The 19,054-nt window shown below is 46.5% G+C and overlaps 1 protein-coding gene across 1 annotated transcript; it reads left to right on the forward strand.

Annotated features, from left to right (window-relative positions):
- Window positions 1-5,982: 5,982 nt before the first annotated feature.
- On the forward strand, window positions 5,983-12,369 carry LOC120986136 (cytochrome c oxidase subunit 5B, mitochondrial). The gene is made up of 4 exons (XM_040414508.1): window positions 5,983-6,171; window positions 8,993-9,063; window positions 10,904-11,003; window positions 12,134-12,369. The coding sequence occupies exons 1-4, from the start codon at window positions 6,075-6,077 to the stop codon at window positions 12,244-12,246; spliced, it is 381 nt and encodes a 126-aa protein (XP_040270442.1). The 5' UTR covers window positions 5,983-6,074; the 3' UTR covers window positions 12,247-12,369.
- The last annotated feature ends 6,685 nt before the right edge of the window (window positions 12,370-19,054 follow it).

Consider the following 19,054-nt stretch of genomic DNA (forward strand, 5'->3'; position numbering starts at 1 on the left):
CGCTCATGTGCATGAGCCCTCATAAACAGAATTTACTGCGTGTGCATTCCGTTTCTGTATTTCCGCATGGCCGTTCTGCAAAAGAATAGAACATGTCCTATTATTGTCCGTATTACGGACAAGGATAGGTCTGTTCTATTTAGGGCCGGACGTTCCGTGTTTTGCAGATCCCCAATTTGCAGACCGCACAAAAGGCAAGGGTTGTGTACATAAACCCTAAGGCTAGAACACAGTGTGCAAGTGTTCTGTCTGCAACACTATATACCTGCAGTCAAAAATGGCAAAACCCTTAAAGGGAACCTGTCGCCTCTACTATGCTACCCTCACTGAGCGTTTCTAAATGTTCATTGTGTTACCCTAAACATATAAATTACACTTCATTTGCAGGCGAAGTCAGTAAGTATCATGCATTTTTGTGCTTCCCGCCTTTTATGCAAATTAACATACGAGTCATATCTTACCTGTGTGACCAGAGAAGAGTCATATTTTCAAGCTCTGACTCATCTCAGGGTAATTTGCATATGTATCAAATTGGTTTTTTTACACAATAAAAGCACACAGAGCTATGGGGACTGGATATTGTGGATGTGCTAGCAACCCATGTCCTCAGCTCTATACACAAAATCCCGGTGACAGGTTCCCTTTAAGATTAGATATGAGATCCACCTGTTTATATTTTAAACGATGCTAGTGAGTATTTACAGTCAGTATAATCAGTAGGAGGTATTCAAGTAAAAAGGGGGTAGCCGCGCTCACCTGTGTCCCGCTTATTGGGGGCACGGATCATTAGCCCGGATCAGGCATGCAGCAAAATCCAATAAAAACAAGATAAGTCTACTTTCACACTGGCGTTTCGGCTTTCCGTTTGTGAGATCCGTTCAGGGCTCTCACAAGCGGTCCAAAACTGATCAGTTTTGCCCTAATGCATTCTGAATGGATAAGGAACCGCTCAGAAAGCATCAGTTTGCCTCCGTTCCGCCTCCATTCCGCTCTGGAGGCTGCCTGCAATGTTTTGGTGTCAGTCTGATGAAACTGAGCCAAACGGATCCGTCCTGGCACACAATGTAAGTCAATGGGGACGGATCTGTTTTCACTGACACAATCTGGCACAATAAAAAACTGATCCATCCCCCATTGACTTTCAATGGTGTTCAAGGGGATCCGTCTTGGCTATGTTACAGATAATACAAACGGATCGGTTCAGAACGGATGCATGCGGTTGTATTATCTGAATGGATCCGTCCATGACGGATCTGCACAAAACGCGAGTGTGTAAGAAGCCTGTCCAGCTTCCAATAAAAGCTTTTGTTCTTTATTCTTCAATATATATAAAATCCAAGTATGACACAATAAAGATAGTGTAGTGTTAGTGTCTACGCGTTTCGAATACCATAATATGAGCCTTATGCCTCATTCACACGTCAGTGTTTTGGTCAGTGATTTCCATCAGTGATTGTGATCCAAAACCAGGTGCAGATCTTTCCTTTATGTCTGTTTAGGCGCCAATCCTGGTTTTGGCTCACAATCACTGATGGAAATCACTGACCGAACACTGACATGTGAATGAGGCTTTACTCATGACTGGGGCAGCCTTATATACCACGCCTCTGCCTGTATAATTGCATCACATGTGAAAAAGAAAGGACGGAGGCGGTGTATGTGGCTGACGCTAAGACAAAAAAAAATAATCCAGTAAAAACAACAAGTTCAGTTGTGTTGTAGAATAAGGTCCTATCTTCTGTGTAAGGCTACTTTCACACTAGCGTCGGGGCTCCGCTTGTGAGCTCCGTTTGAAGGCTCTCACAAGCGGCACCAAACGCATCCGTCCAGCCCTAATGCATTCTCAGTGGATGCGGATCCGCTCAGAATGCATCAGTCTGCCAGCGTTCAGCCTCCGCTCCGCTCAGCGAGCGGACACCTGAACGCTGCTTGCAGCGTTCGGGTGTCCGCCTGGCCGTGCGGAGGCAAACGGATCCGTCCAGCTCTAATGCATTCTGAGTGGACGCGGATCCGCTCAGAATGCATCAGTCTGGCAGCGTTCAGCCTCCGCTCCGCTCAGCAGGCAGACCCCTGAACGCAGCTTGCAGCGTTCGGGTGTCCGCCTGGCCGTGCGGAGGCAAACGGATCCGTCCAGTCTTACAATGTAAGTCAATGGGGACGGATCCGTTTGAAGATGACACAATATGGTGCAATTTTCAAACGGATCCGTCCCCCATTGACTTTCAATGCAAAGTCTGGACGGATCCGTCTGACTAACTTTCACACTTAGATTTTTTTGTGAAATATAATGCATTATAGGAGCGGATCCGTCTGTGCATTATAGGAGCGGATCCGTCTGTGCATTATAGGAGCGGATCCACTCCGAACGCAAGTGTGAAAGTACCCTAGCCGGCAGGAGCGCATTCCTCAGGGAAGCAGAGACTGTCAGTCAAAGGCTATATGCCCGCAAATATCGCAAACATAGATATAGTTGAAAAAGCTAAGAAAATAGCTCTGAAAAAACCCAGACAAGATCGTTTATTTCCAAAGAAAGTAACAACCGATTCAACAAATAATGCTATCATTTATTTCAACATCATATAGTAAGGAATATGGAAAAATATGTTCAATTATTAAAAAAACACTGGTCATTGCTGAATTATGATGAGGATTGGAGAGATATTGTTAATGTAGGTATTAAATGTGTAGCGAAAAGAGCAGCTACATTGTCACGTATTATTAGCCCTAGTTTATTTAGGGATGTCCAACCTGCGGCCCTCCAGCTGTTGCAAAACTACAACTCCCAGCATGCCTGGTTAGCCTACCGCAGGGCATGTTGGGAGTTGTAGTTTTACAACAGCTGGAGGGACGCAGGTTGGACATCACTGCTCTAAACCTCCCTGGCTACATTACAAAAGAAGTAACAGATACCCTGTTTCCCCGAAAATAAGACAGTGTCTTATATAAATTTTTGCTCCTAAAGATGCGCTAGGTCTTATTTTCAGGGATGTCGTATTTTTCCATCCACAGGGGGATCAGAGGGGAGAATCAAAATGACACAGAGGGATCAGAAGGGGGAATTACCATTTTAGTACCCTTTCTTATCCTCCTGTGTCATTTTGATTTCCCCCTCTGATCCTCCTGTGTCATTTTAAGTGATCCCCCTCCCCTGTGCCAGCGGACAGTGGATTATTTAATCTCTCCCCCCCTCCCACCTTCACCAGACATCCCCCACCACTTTATCAGACATTCCCCCCCCCCCCCCCCCCCCCCACCTCAGTCACCCCTGTGTGTCCGTGCCGGCCAGATTCCACACAATGTGCCTGACTCCTGCCCTGCGCGACTCACTCACTGTCTAATTGTGAGTCAGCCAGACTCCGTCAGGGCAGAGCGAGCAGCAGGCGGCAGCTTGTCCTGGCGGCAGCGCGGGCTCTCTGATTTAAAGAGACCTCGCACTGCCTGAACAGCTCTGGCTGCACTGTGGCCAATCAGTGAGCTGCGCGGCGGCACCCGCCACTACGGTTCAGAGGAGTCAGACGCCTTACAGTAGCTTGGGGGGCCTTATATTCCGGGGAGGCCTTATTATCGGGGAGGTCTTATTTTGGGGGGGATGCCTTATATTATAGCTAGAGGCAAAACAGCCCTCATATGTCAGCCATCTATCAGCCATCATGTCAGCCATCATGTCAGCCATCTATCAGCCATCATGTCAGCCATCTATCAGCCATCATGTCAGTTATCATGTCAGCCATCTGTCAGCCATCTATCAGCCATCATGTCAGCCATCTATCAGCCATCATGTCAGCCATCTATCAGCCATCATGTCAGCCATCTATCAGCCATCATGTCAGCCATCTATCAGCCATCATGTCAGCCATTTATCAGCCATCATGTCAGCCATCATGTCAGTTATCATGTCAGCCATCTATCAGCCATCATGTCAGCCATCATGTCAGTTATCATGTCAGCCATCTGTCAGCCATCTGTCAGCCATCTATCAGCCATCATGTCAGCCATCTATCAGCCATCATGTCAGCCATCTATCAGCCATCATGTCAGCCATCTATCAGCCATCATGTCAGCCATCTATCAGCCATCATGTCAGCCATCTATCAGCCCTCATGTCAGCCATCTATCAGCCCTCATGTCAGCCATCTATCAGCCCCCATATGTCAGCCATCTATCAGCCCTCATGTCAGCCATCTATCAGCCCTCATGTCAGTTATCATGTCAGCCATCTATCAGCCCTCATGTCAGCCATCTATCAGCCCTCATGTCAGCCCCCAGCCATTAGCGCAAATAAAATATAAAAAAACAACTTACCTCTCCTGCTCCTGGACGCTACCGCTCCTCACCATCGCGATCCCCTTCATCCTGCTGTCGGCTGTGCTCTGTTAACCGGCGCGCGCAGCGTGAGGTCACAGAGCGCCCCCTCACGCTGTGCGCAGCCCTCCACAGCCGACAGCCGAGGACCAGCGGTGAAGGCTCTGTACTCACCGCTTCCCGGTCCTCTGGTACTAATAAGCGCTTCCATAATGGAAGCGCTTCATTAGTATTCACCCCATAAGACGCAGAGGCATTTTTCCCCCATTTTGGGGGGAAAAAAGTGCATCTTATGGGGCGAAAAATACGGTAAATTGCAATACTAACTACTCTATATATGTTATTACTTATAAAAGTTGTTCTTTACAAAGAATTGGCTGTACCGCAGTTATTATTTATATAGCACTGCTATATATTTCGCAGTGACTTACAGACATTAGCATCACTCCCTGTCCCCAATAGGGGTCACAATCTAAGGTCCCTATCAGTATGTCTTTGGAGTGTGGGAGGAAACCGGAGTACCCGGAGGAAACCCAGGCAAACACGGGGAGAACATACAAACCCTACTGTTAAAGACATACTTGGAAAACATTACATACAGCGCTACAAAGCATACAGGGTAATACAGCGCCACATATATCTTACATCCAGTGATGTCTCTGATGGAGACGTTCTCTTTCTTTATCTCGCTTTCATAGTGGCCACCTTAGAATATGTGCCAGTACAACAATTCTCCCTTATGTGCCAGCACAAAAAATCCTTTTAGTGTCCCCAGTAGAATGGATATCCCCATAGTGGCCCCCTTATAATGTGTGCCAGTACAACAATGCTCCTTTTTACAGCCGCAATGTCCCTATTGGTCTTTCTCCAGTTACAAAATAATGACCCCCCCACCCCATTGTGACCCAACACCATGCTGCCCAACAAAAATAATAAACTCAGATACTTACTTCCATTCTGCTGTCAGCGATGCAGTGCAAGTCACGGACCTCTTCTAGTCTGTGCCCTGAGCTCTATGCAGCCTGATAGTGATGACAGCGGCCTCTAATAGGCTACAGGAACTAGGACTAAAGCCTATTAGAGGAAACGGTCGCTCCCGTGCCCCGTTGCAGCATTCAACTGTATTGTTGTCCTGAGTACAGCAATGCAGTTGAATATGTAGAGATGAGCGTTTCCACCATCGAAGCGCTCTTTGCCCATGGCCCTTCCGCTGCCCCCCTCTTGCCCCTACCTGGTGCTGCCTGAGGCAATGGCCTCACCTGGCCTCATTGGCGGTGCACCCCTGATTATACAGGCAGAGGTGTGGTATTGGTATATAAGGCGGTTTTTAAACGGTGCAGCCCCGGTTATGAGTAAGGATCATATTATGGTATCCAAAATGCGTAGACGCCAACGCTACACTATCTGTATTGTGTCATACCTGGATTTTACATATATTGAAGGCTGAAGAATGAGCGCTTCTATTGGAAGCTGGATTATCTTCTCTTTATTGAATCACTAGGGGGCGCATGTCTGCGGACCAAAAGCAAAGGTGACACTGACGTCATGACACTATGTCCTGTGTTGTGCCTTCCCCGCGGTTATTGCACTGAGCACTCTACAAAGCGTCATTGACCTACACCTCGTCACGTGACACTCGCCCCCTAGCGGCCAGGACCTTGTGTCGTCACGTGACACACTGCGGCAGTGGCGGGGACAGCGCAGGACAGGACGTGACGTGTGCGTCTTCCTGGGTTCGTCCTCTGTGCTGCCGCCGGTAGGAGATCTTCATCATGGCTTCAAGGTTACTGTTCCGTAGCGCTGTCTGCGCCCTTACTAGGACTGGCGCTGCACGGGCGGCCGCCCCAGCTAGGTACATGTCTGCTGGAGGTAAGTTCATTCATATACGGTATGTGCGCGGCTGATGCGAGGTCCTGATGACACAGGAGCCTGCCTCTGACCGTTCTGTGTGAAATGCCACCTGACCGCCCACCCCCCTTCATCCTCCAAAGTGGAAGCGTCCATCATTATGTACAATTGTAGGGGAGGAGGTTACCAAGGTCAGGCCAGGGGTGGCCGTGCCACAGCAGCATCATATAAGGGTAACACCTGCAACACTGCCTGGCCATTAACAATGAAGACGGAATAAACAATGCGGTTCTGATTAGTTGATATGACAATGCTCATATGACTGCATTATGGACGCTCCAGCCATTTGTAATATAATCAGTTCTTGTAGATGTCCTATTGTTGACTTCTGACGTCATGTCCCCCCCCCCCCCCCCAAAATAAAATAATATATATACACACCATCCCACTCCTGTGTACCTCTCGTTGCCCTTGGACACATCCTCCAGTAACTGTTCACTGGGTGGTCGGGCCTATGCAGTGGGTCCAGCCCTCAGACATGGTTCCCCCTTCTTCTGCACACATTGGCGAGCGTGCACAGAGAAGACCGCCGTGAATTCAGTAAGTGGGCCCATCCGCGAGCTGCACCATTGAATAAACCCTTGTAATAAACAGCACATCCTGAATTTCTCCCCATGTGATCCAAGACGCTTGTGGGAAATGTAGTTTCTCACATTGAATCGGCGGTCAGATGGGGGCGCTCATCAGGTGAATGGTGGAATCGGAGGCCAAAATTACAGAAAGAAGCCACGTAGTTCGGGTGCATTCACACAACATTCTGCAAAAGATAGGACGTATGCTATATTTTGCCGCAAAATACAGACTGCATTCCCGTTGAAGTCCATGGATCCACCACAAAATGTAGACACCACATAGGGATCTATGCTTTGCGGACCACAAAATACACAGTCGTGTGAATCGCCACAAGTTTCAGAGGGAATGATTCCATATGGTTTTAATACTTAGGAGAGGACCTGGGGTTCTGGAAAATCTGGGTTAACCCCTTTAAAGGGATTGCTTTATTTTAAAATTAAAGTTTCTCCCTTTTTCAAAGTGATGGTATATTGCTAGGATATATTTTATGATCAGTGGAGGTCCGACACGGGTCCTGAGGGTGACAGGACTGGCTGCAGTTCCCTCCACAGCCAAGTAGCGGAGGGCACCGCTTTGTAGTACAAGCTTAGGCCTCATGCACAACGCCGTTGTGTGTTTTGCGGTCCGCAAAAAAAAACACGGATGGCGTCTGTGTGCATTCCGCAATTTGCGGAACGGCACGGACAGCCATTAATATAACTGCCTATTCTTGTCTGCAAAATGGACAAGAATAGGACAGATTATTTATTTTTTGCGGACTACGGAACGGAGCAACTCGATGCGGGCAGCACACCTAGTGCCGTCCACATCTTTTGCGGCCCCATTGAAGTGAATGGGTCCGCACCGAGCCGCAAAAACTGTTGTGTGCATGAGGCCTTAGAAGAAGGCACATTTCAAAAGCAGCTGTGCAGCCCCTTTATTCTCGGCATCCACGTAGGTCGGATCCCCACCGATCATAAAGTGATGGGAAGGTTCTCGCTACTGTCAGACGCTACCTCAGCAGTTCCGTCAGATAAGACGAGAGGAATAGCACAGCATGCAGCACTATTCTTCCCACCGCGACGACTGAACCCCGCCAGACACTATTATAAAGCAGTGGGGTCTATCGATCTCCGTTGGTGTCAGTCATGTGACAGATCCAGCACTGACATCATTGTTTATAATAAAGAATTTATCCGGGAAAAGATATTTATGACTTGTCATCAGTAACAGATCTGTGGGGGCGCGACACCTAGGACCCCTGCCAGTCAGCTGTTAGATGAGCCTTTGAGCGCTGCAGCCTCTTTCTAGGCCATGTGACGTCACCGTACGTCGGTCACATGGTCTAGTTGCAGCTCAGCCCCATTCAAGTCAATGGGGCTGAGCTGCAATACCGAGCAGAGCCACTATGCAATGTACGGCGCTGTCCTTGGAAAGCTGCATGGACCCTGCATTGCTCCCCAGAGCTCCGGTAAGTGCAATGGCTCCCTGAAACAGCTGATCGGTGGTGGTTCTGGGACTTGGACCACCGCTGATGTGATATTGACGACCTATCCTGCGGATAAGTCTTCATTATCTCTTCCAAGATAACCCCTTTAAACCCGCTGCCATGATGACCTGTCATGAGCTAGTTCATGTGGTAGGGGAATCTGTCATGAGTGACTGGTCTTCTGCCTTTGAAGTGACTGGTCTTCTGCCTTTGGTAGGAGTTTCTTCACGTTGGAGGCCATTATATAATGAAGTGCTTAGGATGGCACAGTTCCTAATGCTGCAATTATCTGGTTCTTCTTACACAGTGGTTTGATCTCTAAGGGCTCTTTCACACGAGCAAATGCTGTGCGGGTAATCTGCTGCGTGAAAGAGTGCCAAGCCCCGCTCCGGACATTAACATGACTGATAGTGCTCCGTGCCTCTCTGATCTTTTTATTACAAAATCACAGTGAGATAAAGTTGTCACCGTGGCTTTGTAGTAAAAAAGGTCACAGAGAGGCACAGAGCATTATCAATCATGTTACTGCTCCGCGTGTCTGCTGTCCGGAACGGGGCTTGGCTCTCTTTCACGTAGCAGATCACCTGCACGGGTCCGGCTCATGTGAAAGATCCCTTAGAGGGTGTCACCCAACTTTCTCACTCTCCTGATGATCTCCTCTGTCATGTCTATAACTAAGTGGGTTTGCTGTGTTGTGTAGAGGTTTCATGCTGCGCTCCTACCCCTTCTGTGTATCTGCAGGTATTCCCTCTGATGAGCAGCAGGCTACTGGGTTAGAGAGAGAAATTCTTACTGCACTGAAGCGCGGTGAGGTAAGTAACGCATTGCAGCACTGACCTTCACCTCCATCTTAATGCCTTTAATGGGATGCCCAAGAATTCACATTAAAGGGGTATGATGGCTTATCCTCAGATCATAGAAACATAGAATGTGTCGGCAGATAAGAACCATTTGGCCCATCTAGTCTGCCCAATATACTGAATACTATGGATAGCAGTATATTGGGCAGACTAGATGGGCCAAATGATTCATCACTGTAGCGCTGCATTATGTAGGTCTGTCCACCACACAGTGGACCAATCTGTGTAGTTCTGGAGCTACTCTGGACTAGCTGATTGTGGGCTATCGGACCACCGCCAATCATATTGATGGACTATCCTGAAGATGGGCCTTGAATACAAAAAGAGTGGAAAACCTCTTTAAGCATTATCTCTTATTCACTTGATAGATCAGCGGACTCCCATTTGATCATCAGAATGAGGGGAGAACGTGGTATGCCGCCATCCACAAAACTGCAGCTTGGCGTGGTTGAGCTTGCACCCTGCTGCTCCAGAGTCTGTGGCACCTGCAAAAACAGCACAGTCTGTGGGGAACCCAGTGTTTGGACCCCAAGTACTTTAGTGTCTGTCGCCTATCTAATGCATACATAAGTGCTTCAGGCTGGAAAACCTTTTAAAGCCAAATGCACACACAGCAGGTTATGCACAGATTTGCTGTACGGATTAATGTGCAGCAATCCACAGTGTGATGCAGTAGAATAAGGTCAATGATATGTCCACATTGCAGAATATTCCTATGTGGAAATGGATCTGCAGTGCTGATATGAAAATACATATGCCCTACCATATGTATAGAATTAATTATATTGAGAATATTTGAGGAAGTGACGCCTTAAAGGGGTTATCTGAGGCTAACAAATGCCCCTCACACTGAATCTACTTACCTGGCTCCCCGCGCCGCTCCTGGTCCCCGCACCGCCACTGCCGCTTCTCCCCATGCGCAGATGAAAACATCCGGTGTCGGGGGGAGCAGCAAATGGCAAGAGGTGACGGGGGACGAGCCTCGCTAGGGAGCCAGGTAGGTAGATTGTGTGAGGGGCCTGGCATATGTAGGGGCTTTTGTTAGTCTCAGCTAACCCCTTTAAGTGGGGGCCACGTGATGACACCTGACCAGGCGAGGCTGCTGACTGTAAGAGGAGTAACATAACCCCCACTTAGAGGCCTGTACGGGTAGTATCACGCCAGCCTCTAAGGTATTGGAGAAAAAGTACATAGGTGCTGCATCGTTGGTTGGCATACCCACACCTCAGGCTGGATTGTAGACAACCATGCCACCTTTGTAGAACAGCGCCCGTGTGTGTGCGTCCAATGTTAATGTGTGTTAAGATTGATCCATAGACTGTCCAAAGTTTCCCTGTAACCCTTGACCCCGTGGCTGGTGCCATCTCTGAAGACCTACAAGTGACGACATCTATAAGGCGGTGCGGTGACATGACACCGGACGTGACATCCATACAGACCGCACTAGAGCTGCATTGTTTGCGTGCAGGTTTCCAGAGCAGGGCATCTGCATTCATTTTGAATGACCTCTTAGCACTATTTTGATCACGTACGGATTTCATATACCTTGTATATGATCCCAATCCCTTACATACGATGTTCAGATGCTGGCACGTTTCCTTTATTGATTGAGTGCTTGCGGCTTTTAGGAGTCACAGCAGTTGTGACAGTATTACCGTATATACTGTACAATATCAAAAAATGTAAGATGCAAAATTATTGTAATTCCGGGTTTTCCTGTCTTTGGATTTTTCCTTTCCGCCTTGATTGACTCTGAAAGGCCATTTACTAAAATGACGTTTTCTTCTACCAGGATCCATACAACATGCTGAAGCCTAAGCATTACACAGGGACCAAGGATGACCCTCATATTGTCCCCTCCGTGAACAACCAGAGGATTGTGGGTTGCATCTGTAAGTCCAAATTGCTGAATAATAGCCTTGCATTAGGACAGCGTTGTCTCAGATTGTCACGATTTGTGACCCAGCCATAAAATCAGGAAGTGATGAGTGACTTGGAAGTGACGACCTTATTCAGAGAGCTTTGGTGCATTCATTTTAACATTTAGGATACCGGGAGGTTTTGCGTTTTCATTTTTCTTCCCTATCTTCCTTGAGCCATAACTTTTTTTTATTTTTCCGTTCACGTAGCTGTATGGGGGCTTATTTTTTGCGGGACTAGCTGTACTTTCGAATGCCCCCATTTAATATGGTATACAATGTAGTGGGAAGTGGAAAACAAAATTCCAAATGGGGTGGGAATTGGGGGGAAAAAATAAAATGCAATCCCTCCACCATTTTACAAGTTTTGTTCCCACAGCATTTGTGGCAAAACTGACCTGTGCCCTTCATTCTCTGGGTCAGTACGATTACAACGATACCACATATGTATAGTTTATTTTTATTTTTTATGTCTAAATAGTGTAAAAATAAATGTAAACTTTTTTTATATTTATAGTATGGGTGTTTTTGGTTGCGGTGATACCCATGACGTTTTATATTTTTTGTTAGTTATGTATTTATTTTACAGAAATTGGGTGATTTAAACTTTTATATTTTTTAAAAAATGTTATATCCGTGATTGCTTTATTTATTTATTTTCTATTCCGAACAATCATGGATTTTTTAAATCCATTATTTGGATTGTTCATTTCTTATGTTGGCCTGCCACCTGCTGGCCAAAATAAGAACTGCAGCTTTAATTCCCTGGGTCTCTTCAGAGAAACCCAGCGCATTGAAATCGATTATTGGCATTCTCGTTGGCTGCAGAGGATGCCGGTAAGAAGCGCAAAGGGGTTAATGAGACAAGAAGTATAGATGGCGTCGCCCACAGTTGCACTGAGCATATTTGCAGCAGGAATGGCATGGAAACATTATTCTGAGGTTCCCCTGCAGTAATAGAGTTTGGATCACTGGACCTTGTAGGGGCACTAACCAGAGTCTTACCAGGTAGCAAGACAACGGCCACTTCTATGAATGCATTTGGTTCTTTCACTGCCATTTATATATAGTTTTCTGGCCCTCATGTTGTCTCTCGTTCCCAGGTGAAGAGGAGAACACCGCTGTCATCTGGTTCTGGCTGCACAAGGGAGAGACTCAGCGGTGCCCGTCCTGTGGAGCTCATTACAAGCTTGTACCTCATGAACATCACCACTGATGATCACGGCAGCCTCCTGTCTTGCTTATTGTATTTTACCTGAATTCCCGTTTAAATTGTATTGTTCTTTATTCCTTTATGGCTCGGGACCATGAATATAACAATACATGAACCCAGCCGCTACAGCTTGTGTCTTCTCTTATTTATATAGTCATGCTCATAGGGCTTGAGGTGGTGGATGTGCGCAGCGGTCCTGATGCCGCAAAGTAACTTGGCTGGTAAGACTAGAAAAAAAAAAGACCTTTGTCCATCCAGTTCAACCTATTATTCTGCAAAGTTGATCCAGAGAAAGGCAATGAGGTTCTACCTTTTATCAGGTAGAAGCCAAATTTCCTCTTTTTAAGGAAGAAAATATCTTCCCAACTCCATTTAGACAATAGATCAACGACCCTTCTCCAGAAATCTAGTTATTACAACCTGTAATATTATTACACCCCAGAAATACATCCAGGCCCCTCTTGAACTCTTCTAGAGAACTCACCATCACCATCTCCTCAGGCAGAGAGTTCCATAGTCTCACTGCTCTTACCGTAAAGAATCTTCTTCTATGTTTGTGTACAAACCTTCTTTCCTCCAGACGCAGAGGATGTCCCCTCGTCACAGTCCTGGGGATAAATAGATCTCTGCATTGGCCTATGATATACAGGGTGTTTCATCAAGATGGACCTGATTTCAAAGCAGTTTATTTCACAATGGCACCATGTTATAATTACCGAAAAAGTTAGTTTAATGAGTTATCAATTTTTATCTTCTCACATTCTCTCCTGACGTGTGTGGTCGCCCTGTGCTCTTCCCCTTACTTAAACCGCCTGTGTCGGTACCAACAACAAATGCTGTGTCATTTGCGGATCAATGCCAAGATTCAGTTCAAAAGCACAAGACATCTTGCGATTGACTTTTGTGGTTGCGAAGATATTGGGTCTGTATTTCTGGCCCGTGGCCGTAGGTATAGCTGCTGACACTAGGAGGTGGATACAAAGCCAAAATATGTTAGGGTGGGTTCACATCATGTTTTTCCCATCTGTTCATCATAGAGTTCCATTATATATATATAAAAAAGTATACTCTGCAGGATACAAGAACGTGGTGTGCGGCATTTTTGTATCCTTTTGTTTCTAGCGTATATATCAAACAGGCATAAAACATAATGTGAACCCACCCTTAGCTCCTCCATCTTTGAACCACCCTGTATTTATACATAGTTGTTAAATTTGCTAAACTACATACCTAATTTTCTGGGTGCTGTTCTCCACCTTCGAACCCCTTCTACCATGTTTTTCTTGTGCACGGGTTCCCAAAATCGCACACAATCCTCCATATCTGACTAGTGATTTGTAAAGTGGCAGGACTATTTTTTCGACACGTGCATCTATGCCCCATTTGATGCAACCCATAATGGTATTGGCCTTGGCAGCATCTGCCTGACACTGGTTGCTACAGTTAAATGTACTGTCCACTAACCTTTCTTTTCCATGCCAGTGTTAGGGCTCAGGCACACAAAGGTATTTTTGGTCCACATCCAACCCACTCACTTCAATAGGGACACAAAAGATGCGGACTGCACACCGTGTGTTGTCCATTCTGTGGCATCCACAAAAATATAGAACATGTCCTATTGTCCGCATTACGGACAAGGATAGGACTGTTCTATTATGGGACGAACGTTCTGTTCCACAAAATGTGGAACGCACAAGGCCGGTATCCGTGTTTTGGAGACCGCAAAACAATGTTTTACCATTTAGTATGTAGAGGTGACTTGTATTTTTCCTTCCCATGTGCATGACATTACATTTATCAGTGTTTTCCCAAAGCGGATTTATTGTGGGTGCTGTATAAGCCAGCATTTGTACCAGACCCGATAAAGTAGACTGTGCCATAACAAGAATACAGTGCATGTGGAACTGGATGCACAGTATGGGCTCATAGAGTTAATATTCAGTATCACCTTAAAGGGGTTGTCCCCTTCTTCCCCTCTGACATGAGCATCGGAACCCGGACATATCCCCCTCAGCCCCTCTGACATGAACATCGGAGCATTTCATGCTACGATGCTCTCCCTTGCCCTGCGCTGAATCGCAAGGGCTTTTCTGGAGATCCATGGGTAAGCTAGGCGGAGGCTTCCGCCTAGCAGTGAGCTCAGTGATGTCATGGCATTAATGGGCGGGCTTTAGCCCTGCTCTAGCCTGTAAAACGGCTAGGGCAGGGCTAAAGCCATAATTGAGGGGGTCTGACTTCACCACTGATCAGCCGATATCATAAGCTCCGTTGCCAAAACCAGACATTGGAATCACACCGCTCCTTAGGCCTAGTTCACACAATCGTTTTTTTTGCGAGTGTACGGGCCATTTTTGTGTTCCGTATACGGAACCATTCATTTCAATGGTTCCGCATTAAAAACGGAATGTGTTCCGTAAGCATTCAGTTTTTCCGTTCCGTTGAAAGATAGAACATGTCCTATTATTGCCCGCAAATCACGTTCCGTGACTCCATTCAAGTCAAAGGGTCCGCAAAAAAAAACGGTACACATACGGAAATGCATCCGTATCTGTACCGTTTTTGCGGAACCATCTATTGAAAATGATATGCCCAGCCCAATTTTTTCTATGTAATTACTGTATATGCCATACGGAAAAACGAAACGGAAACACAACGGAACTCAAAAACGGAACAACGGATCTGTGAAAAACGGACCGCAAAAAACTATAAAAGCCATACGTTCGTGTGAACTAGGCCTTACACTAGGTAGAGGCCTTGCCTGGTTACTGCAGTGCAGCTCTCATTCAAGTGAAAACAGCTGATCGGTGGGGCTGCTGGGAGTCAGAACCCTGCCGATCTGATATATTGATGATAGGATAGGTAATCAATAAGTAAGACCCGGAAAACCCCTTTAAATCTGGCTAGAGTGCATGTAGTCATGTTGGAGACATCAATGCAAGTGTGGGACCTGTTCTCATCTACCATGCAGAGCGCTGCGCACACAACCTGGCCGTTTGGCCTGGCAGGTTGTCAGATCACTTCTTATCATTTACAACGCAAATGAACAGGATTTTCCTATCTGTAGTAGACATAATCTGTTGTGGCATTTAAGCTTTGTGCATATCCATTTTACAACTTTGCTTCGCACCCTGATTGTAGTGTACGAAGCCTTTTACTTTACCAGGAAACAATATTTCGGTATACTCCATCAGATAGCATATGTTTGTAGGAATACCCTCCTAGAATCATTGTGTCTACGCAGCTATAGCGCTGCAATGAGTTTCAGGCAATTTCCAGATCTCTGCAGTGCATGGGCCTTTATTTAGGCCTCATTCAGATGGCCCTGATGCGGATGCACTGTCGTGTGCGGTTGAGGTTTACAGCATCTCTGTCTGCCAAGGGGTTAATACTGAATTTTGCCTGAATGGGTAAACTTGATTCCAGAGCATAGTAGTAATCCCTGGGCTGTGTGGGAAGAGCGTATGAAGTCAGAAGCTGCAGCTCTGTCAGTGGGAGTGATATTACTGAGAGCTTCAATGAGTGATATGGAGCCCAGAGCGGAGGACAGGGTTTATTACATGTAATTGAGAACCATTCTGGGTCTTGTTAGAATCCCACATCTTACCTTTCTGTAATGGTTAGGCTACACATTACTGGTTTTCAACTAATAGGTTAAAGGGGTTCTGCAGTTTGTTTAAACTGATGATCTATCCTCTGGATAGATCATCAGCATCTGATCGGCAGAGGTCCGGGACCCCCGCCGATCAGCTGTTTAAAAAGGCAGCGGCGCTCCAGCAACGCCGCGGCCTTCTCACTGTTTACTGCTGGCCGAGTGATGTCACGACTAGTATCAACTGGTCTGGGCGGGGCTATGCTCCATTCAAGTGAACGGAGCTTAGCCCCGCCCAGGCCAGTTGATACTAGTCGTGACGTCACTGGGCCAGCGGTAAACAGTGAGAAGGCCGTGGCGCCGCTGGGACCCCCGCCGATCAGATGCTGATGATCTATCCAGAGGATAGATCATCAGTTTAAACAAACTGCAGAACCCCTTAAATTATATATCATAGAGCAATATTTGATGCATGTAGGGCAGTGGTGACCAATACAGAGCCCTCTAGATTCCCTTGTCCTGCATATGGTATATATGGCTCCATAATTTAAAAAGTGCAGAGTTTTCACTGATTCCATCGTCTCTGCCTAGATGGTATACATGAGTGTTAAAGGGGTTGTCAGGGACATGTCAATAGGATATGCCATAAATAATAGGTGCTGGGCTGGTGACAGCAAATAACAGGCACGTTACAAACAACCCGTAGATGACAGGTACATGGCAAGTTCTGTGTCCACATGGGAAAAATGTAATTGCAGCGAGCTAGGAGGAGGAGTGGAGAGGATAGAAGTTATAGTTGGTACTTTGATGCTCCCCTCGGCTGTGCAGTGATGAGAAGGGTGCATCTTTCTCCCTTCCACGACACACCCTGGTCTCGTTGTTCTGCCTGATAGTCGTTCAGGGTGCACTTGATGGTGATTGATTGTGGGGTGCAAGGCAGGGTTCCGTGCAGCGATGGAGGAGGCAGTGATGAGGCACTAGTGCTGTAGAACAATTCTTTACTTAAGATTCAAGTTTAAGTACATCAGTCACAGTTCTCAGCATGCGTGGACTGGCAGATGTTACACAAATGCACAGTTCTCGCAGACTGCAAGGCTGCAAAGGTAGTTCTTAGGCCAAGATGTCTCTTTAAAGTAATGTTCCGTCACGCTGTCCTTCTATAGCTGACTTTTGCACAAGCATCCAGGAATAAGGTGCAACTCTTTCTGCAATGCAACCACAGGGAGGACCCCAAGTCGGACTGTGTTCTACTCCTTTTTTTTTTTATAGGTTTCCATAATTATGGTTCCACAATGTCCTCTGTAGGATGTGGATATTATTTTATGCAGATGGACAATCTGCTCCTCAACTGTGTCTAGACACCATAAGACTTTAATCTCCTCAACACAGGACTATGAGGACTCAGTGGTCCTTTTCAAACAGCAGTTCCCCAAAGAACTTCTCTCTACGCTCCCGCTTACATCTGGAATGTTTTTTGGGGTATTTTTTCTGGTCTTTCCTTACTCTGGCTGGTACCAATTCCAAGGCTGGCTTTTCTTTCAGCTCCCTCATTTAACATGTGCTCACTCCTTTACCTAGGTTTGGACTCGCACACTCTGAGTCTGGTCACAGGACTGGTCTGATCTGATCTAACCCCTCTCTCTATATAGAGAGGGTGACAACAGCCCCATCTAGTGGTGGATGTAAATACGGCCTATTAATACTTGGATCAGCACAAATGCATACGTTAAATGAAAACACAGCTTTCCACCCCTTTTGCAGTGTACCACTGCTCTCCAGTGGGATGCTGCACAATGACACATCCAGAGTCACACATAAGCAATAGTCCTATTCTGTAGAAACAGCATGCATTATGGTAACGGAAGAGGATCAGTGTTGCACATGTCAATCAGCTGTTTACCACCCCCAGTATCTGGTTCATTAAAGAGGTTTTCCGGTTGTTTAATATTGATGATCTATCCTCATGCTCTAGGCACAGCTCAGCCCCATTAGAGTCAATGGGGCTGAGCTGCAATACCAAGCACAGCCAATACGCAATTTTTGCGCTGTGGTTGGTTAGCTGATAATGGTGCTCAGTGGTGCACCATGCCCTCTTCTAACAGCTGATTTGCAATGTGGGGTGTCAAACCCCCATTGATCACCTATCCTGAGAATATTAGGATCCTGAATATGAAGCACTCTGAAAACCCCTTTAATTGCATTGACCGAGGCTACAGCGATATCCACTGATTGGGAATGTTAGATCTTAGGCCGCTTTCACACGAGCGGGGCGGATTAGGTCCGGATGCGTTCAGGCTGCATTCAGTGAAACTCACACTATTTTGCAAGCAAGTTCAGTCAGTTTTGTCTGCAATTGCGTTCAGTTTTTTCCGCGCGAGTGCATTGCGTTTTGATGTGTTTTAAAAAAACTGAAGGTTTACAAACATCTCCTAGCAACCATCAGTGAAAAACGCATTGCATCCGCACTTACTTCCAGATGCAATGTGTTTTTCACTGAAGCCCCATTCACTTCTATGGGGCCAGGGCTGCGTGAAAAACGCAGAATACAGAACATGCTTCCTTTTTCACGCAACGCAGAACTGATGCGTGAAAAAAAACGCTCATGTACACAGACCCATTGAAATGAATGGGTCAGGATTCAGTGTCGGAGCTATGTGTTCACGTCACTCATTGCACCCGAGCGGAAAACTCGCTCGTGTGAAAGCGGCCTTAAGTTGGTCATACAGCAGCATGCCCAGTAGAGAATAAGGCCCCTTTCACACGAACAATACAGATTAGGTCCGGATGCGTTTAGGAAAACTCGCACCATTTCGCAAGCAATTTCAGTCAGTTTTGTCTGCGATTGCGTTCAGCGGTTCACTTGTTTTCACGCAGGTGAAATGCGCATTGATGCGTTTTGCACGCTCGTGATAAAAAACGGAATGTTTACAAACAACATCTCTTATCAACAATCGGCGAAAAACGCATCACATCCACACTTGCTTGCGGATGCGATACGTTTTTCACGCAGCCCCATTCACTTCTATGGGGCCAGCATTGCGTGAAAAACGCCGCAGACTATAGAACATGCTGCGATTTTCACGCAATGCACAAGTGATGCATGAAAAACAACGCTCATGTACACAGACCCATTGAAATGAATGGGTCCGGATTCAGTGTGGGCGCAATCCGTTCGCATCACACATTGCACCCATGCGGAAAACTCACTTGTGTGAAAGGGGC

The sequence above is a fragment of the Bufo bufo genome, chromosome 1 (assembly GCF_905171765.1).
Source record: "Bufo bufo chromosome 1, aBufBuf1.1, whole genome shotgun sequence".
In the NCBI taxonomy this organism is placed as follows: Eukaryota; Metazoa; Chordata; class Amphibia; order Anura; family Bufonidae; genus Bufo; species Bufo bufo.